General features: G+C 42.6%; 1 protein-coding gene across 4 annotated transcripts in view; it reads right to left on the reverse strand.

The window, feature by feature from the left end:
• Positions 1-3,353: 3,353 nt before the first annotated feature.
• rassf7a (Ras association domain family member 7a) overlaps positions 3,354-23,603 on the reverse strand; it is a 35,078-nt gene continuing 14,828 nt past the window's right edge. For 3 of the 4 annotated variants that reach the window (XM_046394919.1, XM_046394921.1, XM_046394920.1), the window contains 6 exons: positions 9,254-9,444; positions 7,521-8,449; positions 6,925-7,002; positions 5,358-5,532; positions 5,156-5,245; positions 3,354-3,654 (listed from right to left, as the gene is read on the reverse strand). In XM_046394919.1, the coding sequence (XP_046250875.1) occupies positions 3,623-3,654; positions 5,156-5,245; positions 5,358-5,532; positions 6,925-7,002; positions 7,521-8,449; positions 9,254-9,356 (1,407 nt within the window). In that variant the 5' untranslated portion in view covers positions 9,357-9,444 and the 3' untranslated portion in view covers positions 3,354-3,622. The remainder of the gene's footprint in view (positions 3,655-5,155; positions 5,246-5,357; positions 5,533-6,924; positions 7,003-7,520; positions 8,450-9,253; positions 9,445-23,603) is intronic. The other variant, XM_046394922.1, reaches the window with a different exon arrangement.

The raw sequence follows: 23,603 nt of genomic DNA on the forward strand, positions 1-23,603 counted from the left end.
GCTGACCGCGTAGAACCCACCTCCTAGCGTTTTTTATTTGTCAGTTGCTTACAATGGATGCGTCGTTGAACTCCAATGTGGCAGCTCATTGGCTGTATGTGATGCCATTTTTTTCCCAATTTGCATAACCAGGTCGGGTTGCAGATACAGGGGTGGGCAGGGTAGGGGTAGTGCAAGTGTACTGAACTTCTGCGTCGGTGTAGGCTATACTGTAGTCTTAAAATGCACCTAACTTTAATCATGCACTGTGATTTATTTTAGAGAAAAAACAATTTTGATGCTTGGATAAACGGTAGACTTAGTCCTTATTGGCGAAAATGGAAGAATTCATCTTGGAAAATTAATCCAAAAGAAAACTTGGGACTGGTAAGTAGCTCCCTTTATCTGCCACTATTCTTTATTCTGTCTATATGGTGTGGGCCAATAGACCACATGCAATACGTGTAGTTTTTCTATACATATCTTTACAGTTGTCAGATGTATATGCTAATTATTTTGGAACTTTTTCATCACTATTAAAATGGAAATATATTTCGGTCGCCAAATCCATACATCGTTGACTGGAAGGCAGCTGTTGTTTCTTATTCCATAGTAGGCTACAGTTTGTTACAGTGCTGGGCATATATGTCAATTTAATTGAAAGGATTTTGTTTTATGTACATTAAATTTTCCGATTAATGTGAATATATAAGATATAGGCCGACCACTGATCTCCCCTTCTCATGTTGACTTTATCACACAGCCTTTGTCTGTGTTCATCTACAGATTGTTTGTGGCTGTCAGTGTAACATCTGAAAGCAGGTAAGCCACTGACTAACGCACATTGTGCCAGATGCCAGTTCCACTGTGCGTGTGACAGCGGCTAACCTGGTTTTAGGAATACTTCTCAGCTTTTGCTCCGGGGCCAGCCACAGCCGGACTGCACAGACAACAGTCTCCCTCCTCGATCATGTTCCGTGTCCACTGCTGAGGCAGGCCTGTTCAACAGAAATCCCATCGATCTCCATGTGTACTGTAGCCTACTTCCTCTTATGTTCACACACTGTCACCTTATTTAGGGCCAGTAGCTTTGAATCCTTTGGAGCCGACCTCTCTAATGCCACCTACTGTCAAGACTGATGGTGAGTGTTTTGTTTCTGTTTGTTTCATCTGCGTGGGTTATACATGATCATCATCATCGCAATCACTTCTTCCAAATCTGAGGCTCTCCGGGGGTTCCTGAAGAGGTTAGGGGGAGGGGCTCCAGCAGAAAATGAACGCTATTATAAAGTTACTGAACTTGTTCTTAGAATAACATAGAGAGTGATTTAGTAACGTGCCACACTAGTATAAACATCTTTCTAGTTATTTACTAAATGTTCCATGTAATCCAAAGCAGTTGTGTTATTACATTATGTATAATACCTTGTGTTTGTAAAAAAACATATCTCTTAAGTCAGAAGTAAAGTTTGTACTCAAATCAACTGTGGCATTATGTATCTTACTTTCTGTTTTGATGTGAAAAGCATTTCTTGGTGCGAGTGAGGGTGTTTTATTCCCATCGGTGCACAATGACTCACTATGACACATAGGAATACATAAGTGCAGTATGTCAGACTCATTAACTGTGGCCCCATTCATCATCGTAACGTGCAGATGCTCACTGTCATCCACTTCGAAGAGGTTATTTCCCAGACGCCCACTTGCCTGTGATAAATATCCATCGATCAGTTTTCATGCGAAAGAGGTCAGCTGTTCAGCTTTTACATTCATCCGAAACCTCCCAAAGTAGATTTGGATGGGGTTCATGTGGAGTGCCATTGTATGAGCAGAAATAATTCCATCTCCGCGGTGTCCTGAAACATCATCATAATCTGTTAATGTCCTGTTTAGGTGATTGTAGTGCTGTGGGTTTAGATATGAAGCAGGTGGGGCTGGCTGTATTTCACTTTGCATGTAGTATAGAAACAAATACACATACAGTTAGATATGAAGGGTCTTCAAGTATTGCATTGATTTTCAGAATTATAACTTTTTTTCCTCTACATCATTAGGATCACATGACCTGAATATTCCATTATTTTCAAACTAAAATGCTATGAGTGAGAAATGCAAGGAGAAACACCTTTGACTATTGTTATTTTGACTTTTTAAGCGTGTGTGCAGTATCCTAAGCGGCCACTGGTAGGTGCACCATGTTGTGAGCATGTCCAGACAGCGGGAACCAAACAAGGATTTGGAGCTTATCTAAACCCTGCCAAGCCAGACAGCTCTAAATCTTCTCAACGAAATCCAATTCTACATAATTAATCATAATATCTATCTACTTACTTCTAAACACATGGTCAGGAGTTAACAACACTGGCATAAAGTGGAAATGATTGATTAAAAAACATTAGATTTCAGATGCTTGAAGAACTGTTTGGACATTCATCAATGTATAGATGGATATATGTAAAGAAAATGTACTCATGCTTGGGATTGAACCTGACAAGTGTCAGCAGATGAGAGTATTTATGGAAATCCACAGGGTTTCAGGCGGGAGTTAGCCAGAGTACTCGGCAGGCTCAGCTCAGTGTGTGACAGCCAGCATATTTACTTTCCAGGGTAAACAAACAGGAAAGGGGTGGAGGACAAATGTGTTGTACAGAAGCCCATAGTGGTGCAGCTGTGTGTTTATCCTATCATGCCGCAATGATTTTTATCACAGATGACAGAATATAACACAAAGTTGTTTTGTTGTCAGTAATTTAAAGCTAGGCAGAACCCACACGATTCAGGGGCAAATTCCACGGTTTTCTGCATTCAGATGTCCTCTGATGTTGGGAGTTCAGTTTACCGATAGCATGAACACATAGGGAACGTTAAAAACTTTGACAAGGCACATTCACAGCTAAGTGGGTTGCTAGTCAGGCTTTTCAAATGCTCTCACGTCTGCAGTGCCCTTGTGCCTTTATGGTCACGTCTTGTAAATATATTCCCTTAAATCATCCACAGCAGCAGCCGCTGTGATGCCGGGATGTTTGCCACATTTCCCTCTGCTGCCAAGGATGCACTTTGTGAACTTTCAATCAGCCACCTGTGAATAGCGGCTTTAAAATGCCCAGAGATGACTGTGCATCACAGGGCCCATTGTAGCATAAGCAGTGAGGGGAGCATGCATATTTCAGTCCCATAATATATTCATAATGCATTTCACATAGGAGCTTCATGGCAATGTAATTTTTAGAAAGTGTACACTGGTGTGTTAATTATTTACTGCCGGGTATACCAGATGTGCTGCACTTCCTTGCTATTGTAATTACAATGATGATTATAATAGAAATGTGATTCCATAAACAGGCTATTAAGAAAAACAATCACTCAACAAAAGATTACCTAAAACACAAAGAACATTTTATTATATTTAAATACATAGTAATAATTGCTCTAGGTAAAAGGTTTCTAAATTATTGTACATTTCATACAGATACTTTGCAGTGTTTACAGTAGCAAAACTCTGTAAATATATGTGTCTTATGTATATACAGTATGTATATCATAGTTGATTAAATAATGACAAGAGTTACACATGAAAGGGTTAAATAGGAGGTGACGGTGACAGAACAGTGAACAAGTTTCCCTTGGCCCTGTGGTCCATGTTTTATCTCCATGACGACTCTCTGGATGTCAGGACTGCAAGACACACAAAAATAAGTGGGGATGATGATCCCTTTGTTTGGAAAACATTTTTCAGCTGATACAGCAGGAGAGACCCACGTCAATCAAGATATTCGCACATGCCTATGAGAAGCCGACACAACACCAATTATTGGGTGCATTCTTTACCCGTATGGGTTGTGGTGTCAGAGTAGCATTTTGGGACAGTTCCTATAACAAGCATTGAGAAGATGCCTGTAGTTTCCAAAAGAAGCAGCTGTATAATCCCACAAAAGAAACACCATGCTGTAGTGAGAGTGTGCAAAACTCTGACCTGTGTGAGTCACATAATAAAATTCTAAGTGCTATGATAAAGTAAATATTGGTTTATATAGTTTGGATGGGCATTTGTGAATGACAGGAATGAAGATGGCCAGTGCACTGAAAACAACTGCTTCACTTAAGTAAGTTCATCCTAAATCTACAGTACACCGAGGCACAAGTAACGACGAGTCAAATATTAGGTGTGAAGAAAGCAAAAGAACCAGGCCAAAGAAAAATATTTTAACAAACCATGGCCCCGTGGCACTACTTTTGAAACGTATCCTTTCTTTTAGCACGGAGCTTGGCAAAAAATAGACTGGCAAAAATTGGAAGCTCCTAAAATAAGCTGCACTGACTTCAAGCAGAGCAGAAAGAGAACAGAAATGTACATTTCTCTGTAGGCAAACAAGGGCCAAGGCTTCACACAGGAAGAGAATGGGACAGTGCAATACATTTTGCAGAACCCTCTGTGAAAGGCTCTTGCTCTTTGGAAGTCAAGCATCACCAAAGTACAAGGCATTGTATAGATACACCCCACTTACATATAAATAGTATCCATACATAAAAGGCAATGAAATTGGTTCGATATCTTTCTTATGTTTTGTCTCAGTATAAAAACAGCACTACAATCAGAATGTCTGCTACAGTCATTCCCAATGCAATTGATGTGTTACATGGAGATTCAGTGAAAAGCAGCTGTCAGCAGATGATTGTTGACTTGAGGATGGGAAAGCCACTCTGTATTACAGAGGGGAGAGTGAGGAGAAAGTTTCCAGTTGTATTAAAGTTTAACAAAAGCAGCTACTGTTAGTCCAGAAGCAAACAGTGAGAGAGGAAGAGGGCGGGAAGTAGAGGCGACATAAAGGGATACATAGTAAGAGAGGACTAAAGTATACAGGGACATGTGAGAAAATGGAAGTCAACTGTATAAGGCTAAGGACAGGAATCAGCATAAGACTGAGAGTTGGATGCAGAAAAGAAGTCTTTTAGCCATTCTAGAGAACAAGGAAGAACTGCTGAGAAGTAGCCAAGACCTCCACCATACAGATGCTTCCACTACCCAACACCAAAAATAGCAGCCGTAGCCTTAAACCCAATCAAGCTGGTGTAGAAAGTTTGGGGACAGGGGGCTCTGGGACCAGGGGACAGGCAGGGCAGTAGAGGAGCAGAGCAGGATGGACTTGGGAAGCAGCAGGCTCTCACACATACACACCCTCAGGGTTGAGACTGGACACTAGAGGGTTTTGCAGGTTGCGTGGATGTCCCAGGAACTGTTTGGCAGTGGGGCGAGGTGGTGATTCCACTGGAGTTACATTGCGGATTGATGGAGAGAAACAATATATCAGCCATTTCATTTTAACAGCCAAGTGCACAATATTGAATTTGAGTTTTGATATTCATCTTTGCTTACATACCTCCATTACTGTATCCATCCTGCAGAAGATGTGCCAGTTCTAACTGTTCCAGTTGTTCCTGGAGCTCTGTGCGTGAGTGAGTGTGTGCTGGCAGGACACCTGTCTGTTGAATAAACTGCTGCAGGTTACACTGCCTCAGCTCCTTATTCAACTCCTCCAGCTCCTCCTGTCTGGCCTGAGATGGAAAAGAACATGGATCAAACATGGTCTGCCCGTAAAGGGTGCAACATATGAAAATGGGAACAACTAAACACGTTAATCAGTAGATGTAATTCTCTCTCCATGATTTTAAAAACTACACTAATAACACACCAACAGCAGAATTTACTCATGTGTTTACAAGGAGGGACTGCTGTATTTTGCCTGTAGGTCACATTACCATTATTGTAAATGCAAAGCATCTTTTCACCATAGGGGGGCAGCAGAGTCTGCAAGTCACCTTCACTAGGACACAGTCACCTACCAGCCCTCATCAGACCATTAAGCTACAATGAATCATCGCAGCTCTTGTTCCATCAGATTCCTGCAGTCCGAGGCATAATTATAAAGGGATACACATCGATGCTCATCTGTCTGTTGCATTGTAAAGTTGTCTTAACTGACTATTTGATAGGTGGAAATAGCATTCACTTCAGTTGCTGAAAACATGGAGTTCAGCGATCCTCCATAGAGACAGTGGCATCACCTTTGGTTTCACACATTAAACTGTGAAGTGCACAGACATGCCAGGCGATCGGTATTAATTGACTATCCATTTGTGCTTAATCAATGTGTCTACACCCAGTACAGGAAGCAGCAGCAGTATGCTAAAGCCCCCAACCTCAGCACACACATGTGTGCACGCACATACACATAATTGATGTTGGACTGAGACGGCCTGCCGCGGCAGTTTACACCTGCAGGTCTGCCTCCATTAGCCTAATGACAAGAATGCTGTGCTCATCAGCACCAACACTTAAACACTCAGCTGGCAGCCTTGGCCCTTCAGCTGACTGATGACTGACACAGTCAGACATAGACACCTTTCCATTACCATGAATTGACCTTTATTATAGTTTATCATGTTATCAGTGATAACATGTGATTGTCATGGCAGGAAATAAAATCATCTTATTCCTTCCTGATGGTAACTGCCTGGGTGGCAAAATGCCTCTGTGGTTACTTTCAGATTATAAACTCTTAGGGTGCATGTTATGGCAAGGTGGAGCATTTTATACCACAATGTACGAAACAAAAGTCTAATAACTCTGCTCTTCAGCGGGGTGTCTTCTACTTAATTGGCAAATTGATCCTGACACTGTCCCTCTTTGTTCAGATGACTGACTCAAATGAGCTTATCATTACATTTTAATCACTTTTGCAGCCAGTTTGCTATTTATGGCTTGGAGCCCAGTGGATTGGGAATGGGATACAACAGTCTTTCAGTCTGTATGGTCTTTGCTAATTAAGGCATGGAAACATCAGACCACAAATGCTTGACTTGTGGTCTATTTCCATGTGACAAAACATTCAAAAACACTATCTACCATAAAACAGTGTAAGAAGAATTTAATTTTCTTCACTTCACCGCTGGATCCAGTCTGATAAGCTCCGTGAAGTGGATACCCATGTCCCAGGTTTCTCCAACTGGCTTAGGCCATTGCATCTACAGCAACCACCAAAGGTAAACAGTGACACCACAAATTAAGAAATGTGAAGCTCAGAAGATCCAAGAAAAGGGGCTTTTGTTCTAAAGGGGACGATCAATCCTCTTTAATCTTTTTTTTTCATACACAGGGTACAAGAATGTGTGGATACTGGCAATGTAATATAAACAACATTAATAACCACGTGTATAGACCATGCATACAGGTTGATACCTGCCTAACAAGTTCGGCTAGACTATAAATAGGACAATAAAACATTTTCATTCAGGTAAGATATGAGTTTAGGTAAGATATTAGTTTATAGCATTCATGTCATTCTAATTTCATGAATTATTTTTTCATAATGCCTCAGTACACATTTTTATGAGTGTCTCTGCACCGTTGTTTTGTCTGCTGCAGAAAGCAGGAAGGAGAGGGATACAGTTTTACAGCACAGTTAGAAGAGCCCTCAAATGATCACACATGGGGTGATGTGAACTTACAGCCCTTTTTCGAGAACCGTGACCTCTCTCCTTACCTGGAGCAGAGCCTCTGCCTTCCCCACAGCCATGTCAGTCTCAGATAGCTGCCCCTCCAGCTCTGTCCCGTGATTCTCCTGGCTCTTGAGCTCAGCCTTCACAGCATCAAGTGACTCCTCAGGTCTGTGGGCTTTCCCTTCGACCTGGCTTTCCCGCTGGATCTCCTGCTCGAGCTGAGCAGTACGAATAGAGAACTCATGGAGTCGCCGTCCACAGTCGTCTAGCTTGGCATGGAGCTCCCCCAGCTTCCTCCTCATGCCTCGCTCCTTCTCCACCTCTGCCTGAAGCTGCTCCTCCCAGTGCTGCTCTTGGGCAAGCTCAGCCTGGTTCCTCCGCACTGCTTGTTCCAGAGCATCCATCTCTTCTTGCAAGCGAGCGTCGGAGATTGGTGAAGGACATGGAGAAGGGTAGGGACGCTCCCAGGTGTGTGACTCCCTCTCTAGAGTTTCTAGCTGGGCCTCAAAAGCCCTCAGCCTCTCCTGCTGCTGAAGAACCTTCCTAAAGACTTCCTCTTTGGATGGGCCTATAGGTGGTGAGGGAGAGGGGGACTGCATATGAGGGGGTAAGGGGCTGGGAGAAGGGGAGGGAGAGGCTCTTTGTTCTGGAGAGTCCCGAGGAGTCCTCTTAAACTGTTTGGCTTTGGTTCTAGGAGAGGTGGATGGCCCCAAGTTAAAGGTGAGTGCTTTCTTAGGCTGGCTGCGCTTCAAAGGCTCCGGCTCAGAATGCTTGGGGAGTGAGGGGGGAGGTGGTCTGTCTTGTTTTGAGTTTGGTCCATCGCTGCTGCTAGGGCCAGTACGACGAAGGAAGAACTGAACTTCACTACCATGTTGGCCTAACTTAGCCAGGGACTCCAGAGGCTTCTCTGTGGCCAACAGCTGCCTCTCTGTGTCTCTAAGACGCTGGATCAGAACATAGCGACCTGTTTGACCTGGGGACAGAGAGAGAGAGACAGGGAGTGAGTCCAGGGAAATACATCTACAGATTGAAAAACACATCCTATCTTGCCTAAAACACCACTGTATAAGATTTAAGATGCATGACAGTCGGCTTTTACAGAAACTTAAACTACATAAAGTTGATGAGTTACTTGTGAAAGACCTTTTTCCTTCAGTGTACTTAAAGTAGTTGGTTTCAATCCTCCCACTGCTTCTACGCATGTAAAGCTATGAGAACAAATGACATCAAATGCATTATGATATTTCTACCCCTAAATCTCTGTCTCTGAGGAATGGAATAAAAGGCTGCTGTGTAAGACTTTCACAACATGTAAAAAATGTTAAAATAAACTGAAGTTTCCACAAGGACCTTGAAATTAGGACAAACCCTCCCTAATGACTTGGCAGCCAGCTCACTCATGGAAGGAGGAGAGTGCTAAATCTGGAGTTATGTTGTTCAACGCTGTTGCAGTGTATGGTTTGAATGAAGCCTGATGATACAGGGACAGAGAGACAGCTCAAATCCAAACTGACCCCCTGACAGTGCATTAGAGTACTAGATTTGGGCTAGTGGAGAATGAAAAGGTGAGTGCAGAACTTGCTTGCTGCAACCTAAGCATATACTCTTGTTTTGCCTGCAGCAAATTCTCGCTGTAAGGCTGTTATCTAATCACTTAAAGCGTTTAGATAAACTGTCCAACAGACAAACAAGGTGCCAAGAGCCAACAGCTTGGAAACTTGTATAGTAACACAATGACACAATGACTTCACAGTAGAAAAGAGGTCAAGATACTCACCAATGGCTTGGGCCAAAGCAATAACTACATCCTGACAGGACGTCTCCTCAGACAGGCCGCACACAACTCGCACCACTCCGTCCACCCACACTTTGAGCTCCATCTGGGACCAGGCAGGATGGGATGAACAGTAAGATAGTCTTCAAAACAGATCACTTCAGCTCTCAACTCAACGCCGCATGGCACTGACTCTGAAAGACAAGAACAGGGACACATGTTAGAGGTGGGTTGATATGACTAATTAAAACTCCATCCATCCATTTTCTATACCGCTTATCTGTCAGGGTCACGAGTAATTAAAACTCCAAATCCAATTTTCTATTTATAAGAACAGACTTTCGTGACGTTTGGAGAAACAATGGCAAGCTCTTAGGGGTAACAACAAAGACACCCTTCTGATTTCTACAGGCTTCACTGAGTCTTAGATCATGATGTAATCCCACCAAAACATATGACACAACTTGTTGCTAACCTAAACAAAACACTATGGAAGCTGTTGTTGACACACAGCACCCTTACATGCGAGTCATTATGTCGAATAACCAGTTTTTACACCAAACAGTACTGACGTCAAAAATGTGCTGTGCTGAGTGAGACCATCATTGAATTGTAAATTTCTTGATCAGCACCCGATGGGTAGAACAGTGTGGCATTTTGTGGAGTTCCTAGTTAGGAGCCACAGCAGTATCTTGTGGACCTGGGAGCATAAATGCCAATCTGTAACCCAATTAAACGCTCTGCTGCCCTCCTTCAAAGCCGTTTCGATATCTTACTGCCAAGGGGAAAGGACAGGGAAAAGTGGAGCAACTCAAGTATGTCTATGTTTTTGGAGAGGGTGTTTGTGCGGGCTGAAATGCACAGAAACATGGCAGGAAAGACAGACAAGTGTGTGTGTGTCTGTGGGTGTTTGATCCCCCTCAGCAGGACCAGAACTGGGTCTCACCAGGCTTCAGAGAGCAGAGCAGCAGGTAGAGAAACACGTGCCTGGGCAGCAGGTTTAACCTAAATGAATATTGTTATGTTCAGTCCTCACTCTGCCTGTCTGTACTTTTACAGCTAAACTTCAAAACAAGGTAATAAAATACCGCAGTGCTCATAAAAAGTGAAATGCCTCGGGCAGTGGAAGGATTATCTACAGAACTTGGCACAGTAAATGAAACTTTGTAGCCTAGGTGGGGAAAAAGACAACTCTTCACCCACAGTCAGACAGATGGTGTTCTCTTTCTGTCTGTCTCTCTGGTTCTCAATGGGAGGTGCTCAATACTGAGCCCCACCATTATCTTGCCCCTCATTCAGTGCCTGGCTCTGCTCCACTGACTGCCTATAGGGAGCTGCTTTGGAGGAATGCACTGACTTCATCTGCCAGCCGGAAGAATTCCTGCTTTCTTAACAAAGCCCTCACCCCGCCCCTCTCCTCCTCCTCCTCCTCCTCTGCTGCTGACCTGGCTGCCCCACACCACCATTACTTCTCCGCTGTTTGGACGCCAAACACAGACTCTGCTGGGGAGCAACAGCCTATCTGATGTGGCAACAGCACGACATAGAGCAGCTCAACATGAAACACCACGTACAGGGGGAATGACGGCACAACTCGGAGATTGAACCCTGTAGAACGCAGATCACAGGAAACAAGCGGGAGATAGAGACGGATGATCACATGTGGTAGAAATGCTTTTGAGCCACGCTAGCGAGATGATTTCATCAGGAAACAAACTTGATATGAACAGGGAGTGCTATCAAACACCACAAATTTTAACACAGCAGAGACGTCAATATTTTCCTTTGAGAGGACACAGATTGTTCTGTGTTGGCATACATAATTAAACTTAGAACTGACTGAGTCACAAAGTGAGTGGACAATCATTTACTTTAGCTGTGAGGCTTTTTTTTTTTTTTTTTCTTGAAGATGCAGAAGTTAATAAGAACAAATATTTTAAAATCTTCAAGCTTGCGGTGGTGGAATGCAACCTTACAGGCTAAACTATCCCCTATGCCAAACCATCTACACACCTTTGAGTAAACTGGAAGAAAAACTGTTTACAAAGGTCAAACAGAGGTTGAACTCTTCACGTCACTGTCATATAAATGCCTGCATGTAGAATAAAATTAGGTCATACCTGCCCGGAGTTGTTGCAATTCACATGCAAACAAAAATGCAGATGGTACTGAACGGAAAGGTTTCTATATCTGTCCAGGATTTCCATTTACCGTAACAATCTCATTAAATGAGAACACAGACACGCAAACATCCCTCAGCTAAGAATGTCACTCTCCCATGATGCTTAGTTCTTGTCCCTCCTGGCTCGTGAAATGTGATAATCTGCACTAACAGGAAACAAACAGGCCTTTGAGTCTCAGGTTGCCATCTATTCTCTTTGTCACAGGCACAACACTGAGAACTAGACATCCGCCTGACCCAGCTCCTTTTCACAGTGCAGCTCCGGAGCCCAGTGTCAGTTCTCGCTGAAATTAAGATGGAAGAAATGCACCTTTTTGCTGCTTGTGTGTGTAGTCTCACAATCATGAAGCCTACCATCAACAGAGGCTCTCAACAATGACACAGCTGAAAAAAAATGTCCACAATACAGCAGAAGCCAAAAAGTCTGTGAATAAACACATCTGCTGTCCAAAGGGAGGGTGTCTCCAAGTTTAATCTAGAATGTCTGGTTTCAGGGTCAACGAGCAAATGCTGTTGACAAACAGTGGCTATAATCTCCTTTGTACATGCTCAAAGTCCCTTTGCACACACACACACACACACACACACTGATCCAAGCCATTTAAGTTATCCAAATCCATAACTGTATCCACATGACAACATTCACACCTCCAAAACCCACCCTTTAACCTCAGATCACCACCAGCCAAAAAATAAAAACACATCTCATCTCCCACTGTTGCTTTCACCCCAGCCCCACCCAGCACAGTACAGTACTACCGAGTTTCACTTGAAACTTTGAGTGCGGGACTGTCACATATTTTCTCAGAGGAAGAAATGTAAGAAATGTACCATCACTTTGGGTAAGGTTAGGCAATCGGCAAACTGAAAAATTCAAAACTTAACCACTCTGGGCTCAGACAGAAGCACACCCACAAAAAAAAAAAAGATATCTTAACTGGAATAAAGAAAAGAGACAAGTCACACTGTATGACGAAAGGGAGAGAAAGAGAGACAGCGAGGAAGACAGTTCATGAACAAATGAGAAAGGGACAGAATAAATGTGGGGAAAAAAAACATGACAGGTAGACAGATAAAAGAGAGAGAAAGCATGGTAGAGAAAAGAACAGAGATTGAAGTCATGTGCCATTCCCTCTCTTCCCCTCGCATCATCAGTCACCTATCCAGCTAACCCGCTTTGAGTCTTTCATCACCCTGTCTGTGCCTCTGTCTGTGCCTCTGTCTGTCTCTCTTCAACAACAGCCTCCCAGCTCCTTGCTGAATTCGACTCAAGGCAGAAGAGCTGAGCATCACAGCCCTGCAGAGACATGGGGCATGATTCGGCTCGTCTGTGTGCCACTCTGTGTCATCAACAGTGTTGGGCTGTGAATTGACAGGCTGCTTTGGACAAGTCGGGTACAGAGACAGAGTCCGAATGTTAAGACCACAGCTGTCTACTTGAAATAACTGACAGCACATGAGGCCTGAGAATTAACATCTGTGGATTTAGACTTTTTTTGTCTTGTTGGACACCCACTTCGTGTTATGACTTAATTTCTGGACAATTTAAAAATAAACACATAACAACTGGCACTGAGAAGAACCTTGTGGGAGACACCCACTCTCTTACATGTTTTTTTTTTTTCATACACGAGAATCTAAAAATGTAAAAATGCACAACGCCCGCAGAGAACCTAATACACAAACACACACAAGCACAAATGCACAAGTATTCATGCAGCTGGACAGACACACCCTTAACCATCAATTTCCTTTGCAAAGGTTTGAGCATTTCACTTCTGTTAGTCATAAGCAGAATTGAGAAACATGCCGAAAAAAGGAAGGCTTATCAGGAAAATTCCAAGTAGGGTTACTGTACTGTAGCTTCTCACCTGAGCCCTTAGGCTACATGAAGAGTATGCTTCCTGGGTGTGTGTGTGAGAAGTACACAACACTGTATCATGCTAGTGCAGTGGTCAGAGGTTGGGCTGCATGCTTTCTTGTACAAGCTTGTATGTGTCAGTTTGTTTGCGAGCAGACTTGTCGGTTAGGCCTATCTTTATGAGAGGTTTCCCCAGCGCGCAGTGATTACTGGGATATCTCTGCAGCAACAGAGGTCCAAAGAACAATGGCAAGAGCAAAGGGCAGTGAGTGTACATCACACACTAAATCAGATCTGAACCACAGACAGTTACAGAAACACAATAAGTGTATACAAACAGTTATCCCTATCAGCACTGACAGAGAAAATGGGACCCTGTCCCAGGCTGGTTAAAGTGTACATAATAGGTTAGATACTAATGTTGGAGGACAATGAACAGTGCTGGGAGAAGCTGTGCCCTCTGTGCCACTCTGGTCCAGGTTGGCAAAGATTCACAAACACTCAAAGAGCCAGTAACGCGCTGGCACAGAGCAGACTGGTCTCATCTGTACTGCAGAGACACTATTGTTGTTCTGGTTCCACACTCAGCAGACAGTGTTGCCTCTTTTGTGGCCCCTGGCATAGCTGGGTCGTCTGCCTCGCCTCGCCAGCTTTTACTGCCATTCTGCTGCGTCCACATGTTACCACTGATAAAACTAATAAAAGAAAGAACAGACACTTGTCCTCCCTTGCCTCCTACTCCACCATCTTCGTCATCCAGCGTTTCAGCCTACCGAGTAAGCACAGTTTATGTGCCGAAAGACTGATTAGGCTAAAGACAAACAGAAAATATGTCTGTAGTCCAGAGCATTTCCATAATTATTCGTAAAGGTAGAAAATGATCCTTTTGCGTCAGCAATTAGAGCTTAGGTCAATTAGTTCTCCTTGTAAATCTTGTGATGAACAACATGGGTATTCTCAGTCACTTCTTCATTACATAGCAAAAAATAAATCTCACATCAATTCCAAAAAAGTTGGGATGCTGTGCAAAACAAATAAAACAGAAAGCAATAATTTGTTTTTCTTTTTGATATATATTCAATTAAAAACAGTTATGTTTAATGTTTTAACTCGTCAACTTCAATGATTTTTGTAAATCTGGGACAGGACCATCAAAAGACTGGGAAAGTTGTGTACTGTTTGTTTGGAACCTGTTTGGAACGTTCCACAGGTAAACAGGTTCATTGGTAACAGGTGACAGAATCTTGATTGGGTATAAAAGAAACATCCTCCAAAGGCTCAGCCTTTTACAAGCAGGAATGGGCCGAGCTTCACCACTTTGTGAAACACGATTGCACGAAGGATAACATTACATGGGCTCAGGAACACTTTGTAACTGTTGTCAATAGACACAGTTCATTTGTAGATGATTGTCATCTGTTTATATTTATGTTTCATACAGCATCACAGCTTTGTGGAATGTTACACTTGCAACAAAAGTGTGGTACAACCCACACATGCACAAATTCCAAAACAAACAACTTATGTGGCTCAGGGTTCTATACATGCCTACATGACCACTTAAATTTGGCGGTTCTAGAAGCAACCAGCTGGGTGAGAAAAACATCATCGTCATGAACACAGGCTTTTGTAGTGACAGCCTCAGGGCTTAGGAATGCTTCCCTTCATAACACTTTAATTAGCAAGGCTTTGTAGAATTGTCACTTTGTTACCTTTGTGTTTGTCACTCTCTTGAACCCACATTGTTTTCTTATTTTTTAACTACAATTTGCTTTTTTTTATTAACAAATCCACCACTACTTCACAACATCTCTTTATAAAAGATCAGAATTTTTTGAAAAGTGAATGTTATTTCAGGGATTGAGCTGTGCTAGTCTCCGCACAAAACATCTGCACAAGCTACGACCAACTTATTCCTCAGACAAATACAGATGATATTTGGGGAGAAACTTTACATTACATAAAAACACTGACAAGCCAATCCACATGCTCTCTTAAGTCTTTATCTGCCCATGATTGTATCTCGGTCTGACAGATCTTCTTCCAGATCTGTCATGAAGAAAGCAGTGCTTTCTAATTTTTCCAAGATCCATCAGTTTTTATCAAAACCCCCTAACTCGTATGTAGCCATGATCAGCAGTGCCCCAGTGCCTGCGGTCAGAAAGCAGGGAGTGGTTCTGTGGGCCTGTCAGGAAACCAGATCCAACATCTGAGGGCTGGGTGAAATAAACTTTATAATTTTCTGCTTTTATAGTACTTGCCATGACAGTAATATGTATAAGTATAAGAATCACAGCTGGATGGTTTATTTTGTCTAAGGAGGTGTTAAGTAAACAAAACATCAAACAGCAATCTGCTCACTTTTGTAGCTCTGCTTTTGAAAAGAAAACTAGGTTTTTGCCAAGATAATTTGTAATTTGTATGCAGGCATTAATGTATCCATATGGGTAAAACCATGTATTTTACTGACAATAACTGTGACTGTGTTGTTGCAACTGCTTCTTCACAATAGAGGGCCAGGCTGCAGCAGGCTCTCCAAACACACCGCTTGTTAATTAGACTGAACGGTTGCCTGGTTCCCTGCTAACGGAGCTTCCGTGACGCTTAAGCACACCTGATGAATAATGCATTTTTTCACGGCACATTAATTTAGCAAATATTTCTCAGAACAAAATTCAAACGCTTGTGACCAACCAACTCTGTGAAAATGTGCCCCATCCGCCTGTGTCTTTTTTCTACTGACATGCTAAACACTAGGCGCAAAGGAATCAGAAACAGCATTAATAAGCTTTAGTCACCATACTTGCATACACGGATCTGTCGCTGCAGCTTTCAGCCTCCTCGGTTTTAACGTCTGGCTTGTCCAAGTGTGAAATATCAACGACAGTGGATTAGTGGTTCATTAATACAAGGGACACCTTTTCCTCTAAATCAAAGGGAAAATATGGGCAGTTTACCTAGTATTTATAAAAGCAGACTCGTTAGGAAAAGGTTCAAGCTCAAATCCAAGATCAGCTGGACAAAAGGGTTTTTTTACGTCTGCTCTGTTACACCCCACGTATAGTCACCAAACATACCATTTTGCTGTGCATGTCATTGATGACTGAAGAAAATTTACAGGCTGAAGTCCATTACTCCAGTTAATGTGAAGCAGGCCTCGACATGGACATCCAGAGTCTGGCCATCACCTGTGGCTGTCACTATCACTAGAGTCACACTGTGTAAAACAGCACTTAGTGTGAAATCCCAGTCATCATGAATCACCAGCAGCTCTCACACAGACAGATGGTAACCTGGTCTGAACCACAAGAGATAAGGAAGGAGGCATGAGAGAAAGAATATTTATTTAATTTCAGTTCCTGAAATTTTGTTTATTTTACTTTGAAAAAATAAAGCAAACATGGCACCCTTTCGACTTTCACTAAAAGGCAATAAGGTAGACTTCAATGAACATGGGTCATAGTTTACACGGCTCTGGCTACAATAAAACACTACAACATTATTCATCTCACCGAGTAAAAGACTTACTCATACCTGCTTTGGCAGTAGTATTTCAATTGTTCGCTTCAACCCCATTAGAGACCAGGAATTTGTTTGCACTGACTCACAGATCTGCCCACAAAGCTGGCGGCTAGTGGTGAGAATGATAATGCAGGATAGCACATAGCCTGTGGAAGGCCAACCAGAGCTGCCCTCCGCTGAGAGCTCAGCAGAGGATGAGTGGTTTGGCTGCCTCCAGGCTGAGCCCTGCGAGCACTGGAGTTTGTATTGTTGGGTGAGCCAGAGAAGAAGGCTCTCAGACTGCTGATGGGCACCCATGTGTAATTATATACTGTCAACCTGACTCAGCAATGCCTTCCAGGGAAGGAGCACACTGCTCTGTTCCCAGCCGACCTCATATACAGTGTGCACACTCTATAAAACATACACGTACAGTCTGATATACATTCAGTTATCACATAGCCAAAATTATATGTTACATCACATAGACAGACGGCAGACAGACTGACTCAAACTAAATGATGATGCTTAATTTGTACTAAGCCTACATGTAACTGTAAAAGTGAACCCACTAATTTAAAAGGATACAATTTACACGGTGCATGAGTAAAAATTAGTAACCTCAAATTTACCGACAGGCTATTTATAGATGAGGTTTTTGCATTTCAGGGTCCTCCACTCTCACTTTTTGCATGTGCACATGCACGTGTCATTGAGGAGTCGGGAATGCCACAGCCTCCAGTGTCACAAGTTTGAAGCTAAACTCATTAGTAATTTAAAGGTCACTTCCATCTCTGCTCATATCAATTATTAACCTCACTTTTGTTTTCCTTTTTTTGCCATCTTTCATTCTTGAAGCGCAATACAAAATCAGGCCTCAGTGAAATGTCAATGATCCAATCGAAGCAACTGAATGTAATTTAATTCATATAGTTGAAACTCCTTCAACTGCAGAGGAAGGCTATTTATGTCAGTGACTAAGTACGTGCCTTTGATCATAGTTTAATTCCATGCAATCTATGATGTGACATACACTTGCCAGTCCTTCTCCGAGCTGACGGGAATATTAAAATTAGCATGCCCATGGAAGCAAATATCAATGTGTTGCTGCAAAGGAAACAGCACACAAGATAGTCACAGATTTACTGTCAGATCTCAGTCTGTCACATCACGATATACAAGACTCAACCTCAGTATTAGGTGAGGCAGTTATCAATCCAGGACAGACCAGGTGCACATTTTTGTGCAGGGCTGGAACGGTAATATTACAACAACAATATATGACTCAAACATAAAAAAATAACATGGGCCCCGAAAACTAGAGTATTTTCACAGATGAAAGTGAAGAATTCCAGCCTGTTTCCTCCCACGACATCAATCTGGGGTCACAGACATTACACAGGCAGTTCACAAACTACTACTGTGCCTAATGCAATCCAGTCGCCACTGGTTTTGATTAGATTCAACTTTGAAATTGAAAGCCACAGTTCCTGACTGTGACATTCTTTGAACAACTGCCAGGAAGTTTGAGAGAAACTCACAGGCTGTACCAATTAACACATTACTCCATTGCTAAAGGACAGTCCGCTATGCAAAACATCCAAACACCCTCCCCATATTTACCTAGGGAGTTCCAACATACCTGGCCCTTGGAGAGAGGGACACAGGTAAACACAGTGCTGGAGCCAGACCAAGAGTCAGCACAAGTGCATACATGTAAACCTTCAGATAACCTGTGGATGTAGGGTCATGTAATCCTGTCAGACAAAGATATGCTGTCTTTTTGTAGTCATGAAACATTCATTCCACAAAAATGCTGGGCCAAAGATGGTGGAATGTACAACGTGTCACCAAACTATGTACAATGTTTTGAGAAAGGAAAAGACAAAAAAAGATGTAAATGAACACATAGAAGGTAGAAAAAAGGGGCTACTACCAAATGTGGTCAGTGCATCTGTTCCCCATAGGCATCAATGAGATATTTTACAGTTCTTTATTTTGAATGAAAGGATGAGAGTGCAGAGGATCAAGAACTGAATCTGGTGGGGTTAGTAACGAGTGTTTACTGTGTTGGGAAGAGGACAAAACAAAAAACAAAACTCTTTTTTTCTACAAAACCCCCTTTTTTATTTAACAAAAGAAGTCAGACATCTTTAATGTGAACATAAGTACGAACATCAGCAGATATGTGATACAAGTTTTGACAGTTTTTGATATCCAGAGTATGGTTGGTACCGTTGAGGGTTAATACCCAGCCTTAATTGTACCCATTTAAAATAGTGGAAGGGTGGAATCTGTTTGTGTTGCATGTGGATCACAAAGCTTTGGGTGGGCCTCTCAATAAGCTTGATTTATAGTTTGATGGGGAGGTGTCACACACGACTCTCCCTGTCATTACTCTGAGGAGGAGCAACGATCACGCCTATCAGATCAGTGGGGGGAGGATGTGTGTGCAGTCAAGATGGGGAAAGAAAAGGTAGGAGAGCAGTCTGCAAATTTATGGCCGATTCCCAGTATCCGAGAAGCGCCTTTGGGACTAAGACTGTTTATCTGGTTGACGTGCCCCTTCACTACCAGAAAGCTGCTTTTCAACCCTCAGACTCAAGATCCCTGTAGTGATCTTTGGAATGCATGCGTATACACATAGCTTAATATTGGCAAGGCTGCTGCTGTTGAGTTTACATATGAGCGATAAGTCAGCTACCCCTAGAGAGCAATAAAGAGAGAGGAGGGGAAGGAATGATGAAGGCGATACTGGACATTATGGCACAATGACAAGTGTTTGTTAAAAGGGGAATATTCAACAGCAGGCAGAAAGGCACAACATCAAGTCTGAGATGTGTCACAATGAAACTGACCAAACAGTTCAGTGTCTCCTTGGTCACTTTTCACAATATTGTAATGCTTACTCACAAACTACGCCTTCCTTTCATTTCTCACCCCAACACCCCAGCACCTCTAGTCTCATATCGCTCACACCAGCTTGCCTTACTGAATTGAATTTCACTCGGGATCAATAAAGTATCTATCTATCTATCTATCTATCTATCTATCTATCTATCTATCTATCTATCTATCTATCTATGTCCTTGTATGTACCTTCTCTGTAGACTTTCTTCATAAGCAGTATGTTTTATAACCCCCGCCCCAAAAAAACAATTTAAAAAAAATTTTTTTTTTACCCCTGCTCCTGTTTTCACAACAGCAGGTGAGCTGCGTGTGGAAGACGCTATGATGCTGATGATGAAACGATCAAAACCAGCTTGGTACCCCACCAAACAGGTGCACTTTTAATTTTTAAAAACAGCAGCATAAACAGGCCTACACTGAATGGCACACACCACAATCAGTGCATTTACATGAGGATCTCTCTCTCTCTGTCTCTTCGATGTGTGATTGTCAGTAGATGGGAGGGGTAGAGCAAGGGGAGACCGTCCACTAGTTATGTGATTGTGGATGGCGTCATTCTCTCTAACGACTGGCGGTTGTTAATATGCCTGGGCAAGCTTCCCAGTAAAGTGTAGAAAGTTACTGCAGTTACTGTGATCAGTTTTATAGAGATGATAACCGGTCATGAAGGGCCCGGTTAACGAAGCAATTTGACCACATTGTCTGGATAACTTTGCTGTGTAAAACCTGTAGTTTGGGTTCCATATTTGAGGCAGGTCTTCTGCCAAAGTACCCAGGCAACTCAGTAAACCTGCGTCTTGGCGCACGGCCTAGGTCTGAGTCAGACATCGCACCTTAAACTGCAGACACAAGAGTAACTTGACACGGAGAATATGGCTTGTCTCTTCATCTCTATGGATGAGAAAGATTGTGTGCTTTGGGTACTTTGGCACAGATTCACCTGTGAAAGAAGGTGCTGTGACTATATTCCTTGTACAAACCAAGGAAATGACTCAACAAACATACATCTGCATGTGACACAGATCACGAGGGCTTGGTGAAAAATTTACCGATACCTACATCTGGAGTCACAATGATCCTGATTTTGCTCATCTAGGGTTATTTAGAAAGAGCTGTTTGTAGGTGCTGTATCATGATGTTACTTCCTCCTAACACTAATACTTTAACCTATTGTAAGATTTTATATTTTGAGGCTGTTTTTTATTTATTGTAAATATATTTTTGTTAAATAAATATGTAAAATTATTTAAGTTCTTATTTTTGTTCAGCACTACTGCTTATGTGCACTCCTGCTCACCGATGTGAATTTGTGTACTAGAAGCTGCAGTCTACCCATGAGCAAGATTTGCTTGTTTTGCTTCTAATGTGCTTGATCAAACACATCTACATTCAATGACAGGTCTAGCGTCAAGCCTCTCAGTGTGAGGGACGAGTCTGTCAAATCCACCTGGCTCTCTCCTCTCCTGTCTGTTGATTTAGTATCTCCAGGCCACGAGGTAGACATTTTCTCCTTCTTTCTGCCGTCTTGACCCCACTCCTGGCCCTGTCTACGGCCCTTGGCTGAGGCACCATGTTATTTACTGCCCAGAGAGTTCTGTGTGCAGACAGTCAATGCAGCATGGCTGGTTGGGCAAGGGAGCAACCTGCTGCTCACAAACAACCCACCAACACGTACGCACGCACACACACACACACATACACATTGTCACATGACCATCCCAGGGGGCTGGCAGAGATGTTTACCATGCTACAATCACTACACTCAGTAGACCTGAGAATCAGGGACAGTGAGACAAACAGACACAGACATCCATAACCCATAACCCCAGCAACTACAAACTGGCAGTGGTTTCAAACTGTTCCAACAGAACAAAAAATGTTAAGCACTGGGTTTGACGACATGACCGAGCAAACACCAATGAAGGCTATGCAAAGTTCATACTGACAGGACATGACAGCATTCACTCGGTTGAACTATACAGTCGGCTGACCTCACTTGGGAACATGTCCTTAAGTGGACAAAGCATTTTGGGAGTTTGGGAGTTTGACTTAATCTAACCTCTGACCCGCACATGTTGGAATGAATGAATGAATGCAGAGATTCAGGTGTGTAAGCCACTCAATGACTTAAAACTACTTTAATAACATTATCTAATAAGGTTGACTGAAGACCAGAACAAGTACGATGGCTTGCAGATGGCAACAAACCATTTGCTTAGGGACATTCCTCAAAATGTTCCTCACACCATCAGCTTGGATCAAGTGACTTGCACACTGGTTTCTGATCTAGAAAGTCTAGAACTGTCTGCAGCTTTACAACACAAAAATGTGTTTTCAGGTGCGCTTCAATGGCTCTTGTCTTAAGATCTAAAAGCACAGCCGCAGTGAAATTCCTTCTCTAAATCCCCTCCTTCCTCTCAGTAATTATAGCCTCCCAGCTGACAAACTACAGGTCTGTTGTGTTTGTCTTTGCCTCCTCAGATACAACAGGTGAAGTGAAGCCTGCGTGTGCTGGGTAGATGCCAGTCTCTCACTGGTTCTGCAAGCCAAGTACATATTACCCTTCCTAGTACAACAAAAACAGGGAAGGAGGAACAAACCTATTTTTTAAAATTTACTGCTGTGAAAATTTCCCAAGGAAGATATTTTATTTGCATCAATGAGAACTTGTAACCTCGTACAAACGGATGAGTACAGCATCATGCACGAAAAAAACAGAATGTTCCCGTTTATGAAATCCTGTGGGAAAAGTTTCCCATAGTAAACTTGTGCAGATGATTTATTTAAAGGAATACGTATGATTTGATGAATTGAAAACTGGGTTGACTTTGGATTGGAAGGGGTGTGAGGGAGGATGAGGGAGCAGGGTGTGAGGGATGTGAATGTGATGCAACGAGGACTGGATCAATCTTTTATCACTGCAGTGTGCTTTCATCCCTAATGGATCCGACATGAGCAGAGCACAGCACTACCTTCCGTCACATTGCACAGGCAGGGGAAGGACGCACGAAAAGAAAGAACAAGAGGGAGCGAGACAAGTAGACTGAGCAACACATGAGAAAGAAAGACAACTACAGAGAAAGGAGAAAGTGATTCAAACATCTGTCCCAAAAATAATCAACGTCCGAAACATGCAAACATGTTATTTCACTGACATGCTGTATAGCGCTTCCAATTACCCCTGGCCCTGAGTGCATCTGCAGGAGTTTGGAAACAGTCCTGATAAGGTTGGTGAGAAATTAAGTCACTTCACAGCATGAAGAATGACTTTGAAAATTCCTATTAAGAATTCCAAGAGACATCTCAGTGTACATGAGTGGACTTGCTTTCCGTGCCTTGCCTTGCCTTGCCGAGTGGCACACACTGCCCACATAGAGACAGACAGACAGACAGACAGACAGAGACTCTTCTTGGAGAAGAGGTGAGTCCATCTGTGTATTCGAGCAGTGAAAGAGCAGTAAAAATAACATCGCAGTGAACAAGGCACAACGACTCTCAGAGGACACGCTGCTCTCGCCATGCCGAACAGGCTCATTCCTCTGATAGAAAATACAAGGTATCGAGGCAGTGAAGATGCAAGGGGAAAGAGAAAGAAAAGAAGTTCTAACTAAACATGGTTGGGAAGAAAGCTGAAAGTTTCATGATGTGTTCAGACTGCTGACAACCACATCATTATACTACCATCTGATAGTTTCTTTAGGTAAAATAGGTGCTTCAAAGATAGGGAATATTTAGCCATGCCTTATCACTTCTCTGCACTGTCCATCAAATGAATGAGGCAAATTTGATCATCTTCCTGCATTTTATAACTTCCAGGTAATGAATATACTATATTCAATTGTCTTCTCAAGGAGTTTGTGGTATGCAAAATCAGTATCTGTGCCTGACACATTTAAATG

The sequence above is a fragment of the Scatophagus argus genome, chromosome 7, assembly GCF_020382885.2.
Source record: "Scatophagus argus isolate fScaArg1 chromosome 7, fScaArg1.pri, whole genome shotgun sequence".
NCBI lineage: Eukaryota > Metazoa > Chordata > Actinopteri > Scatophagidae > Scatophagus > Scatophagus argus.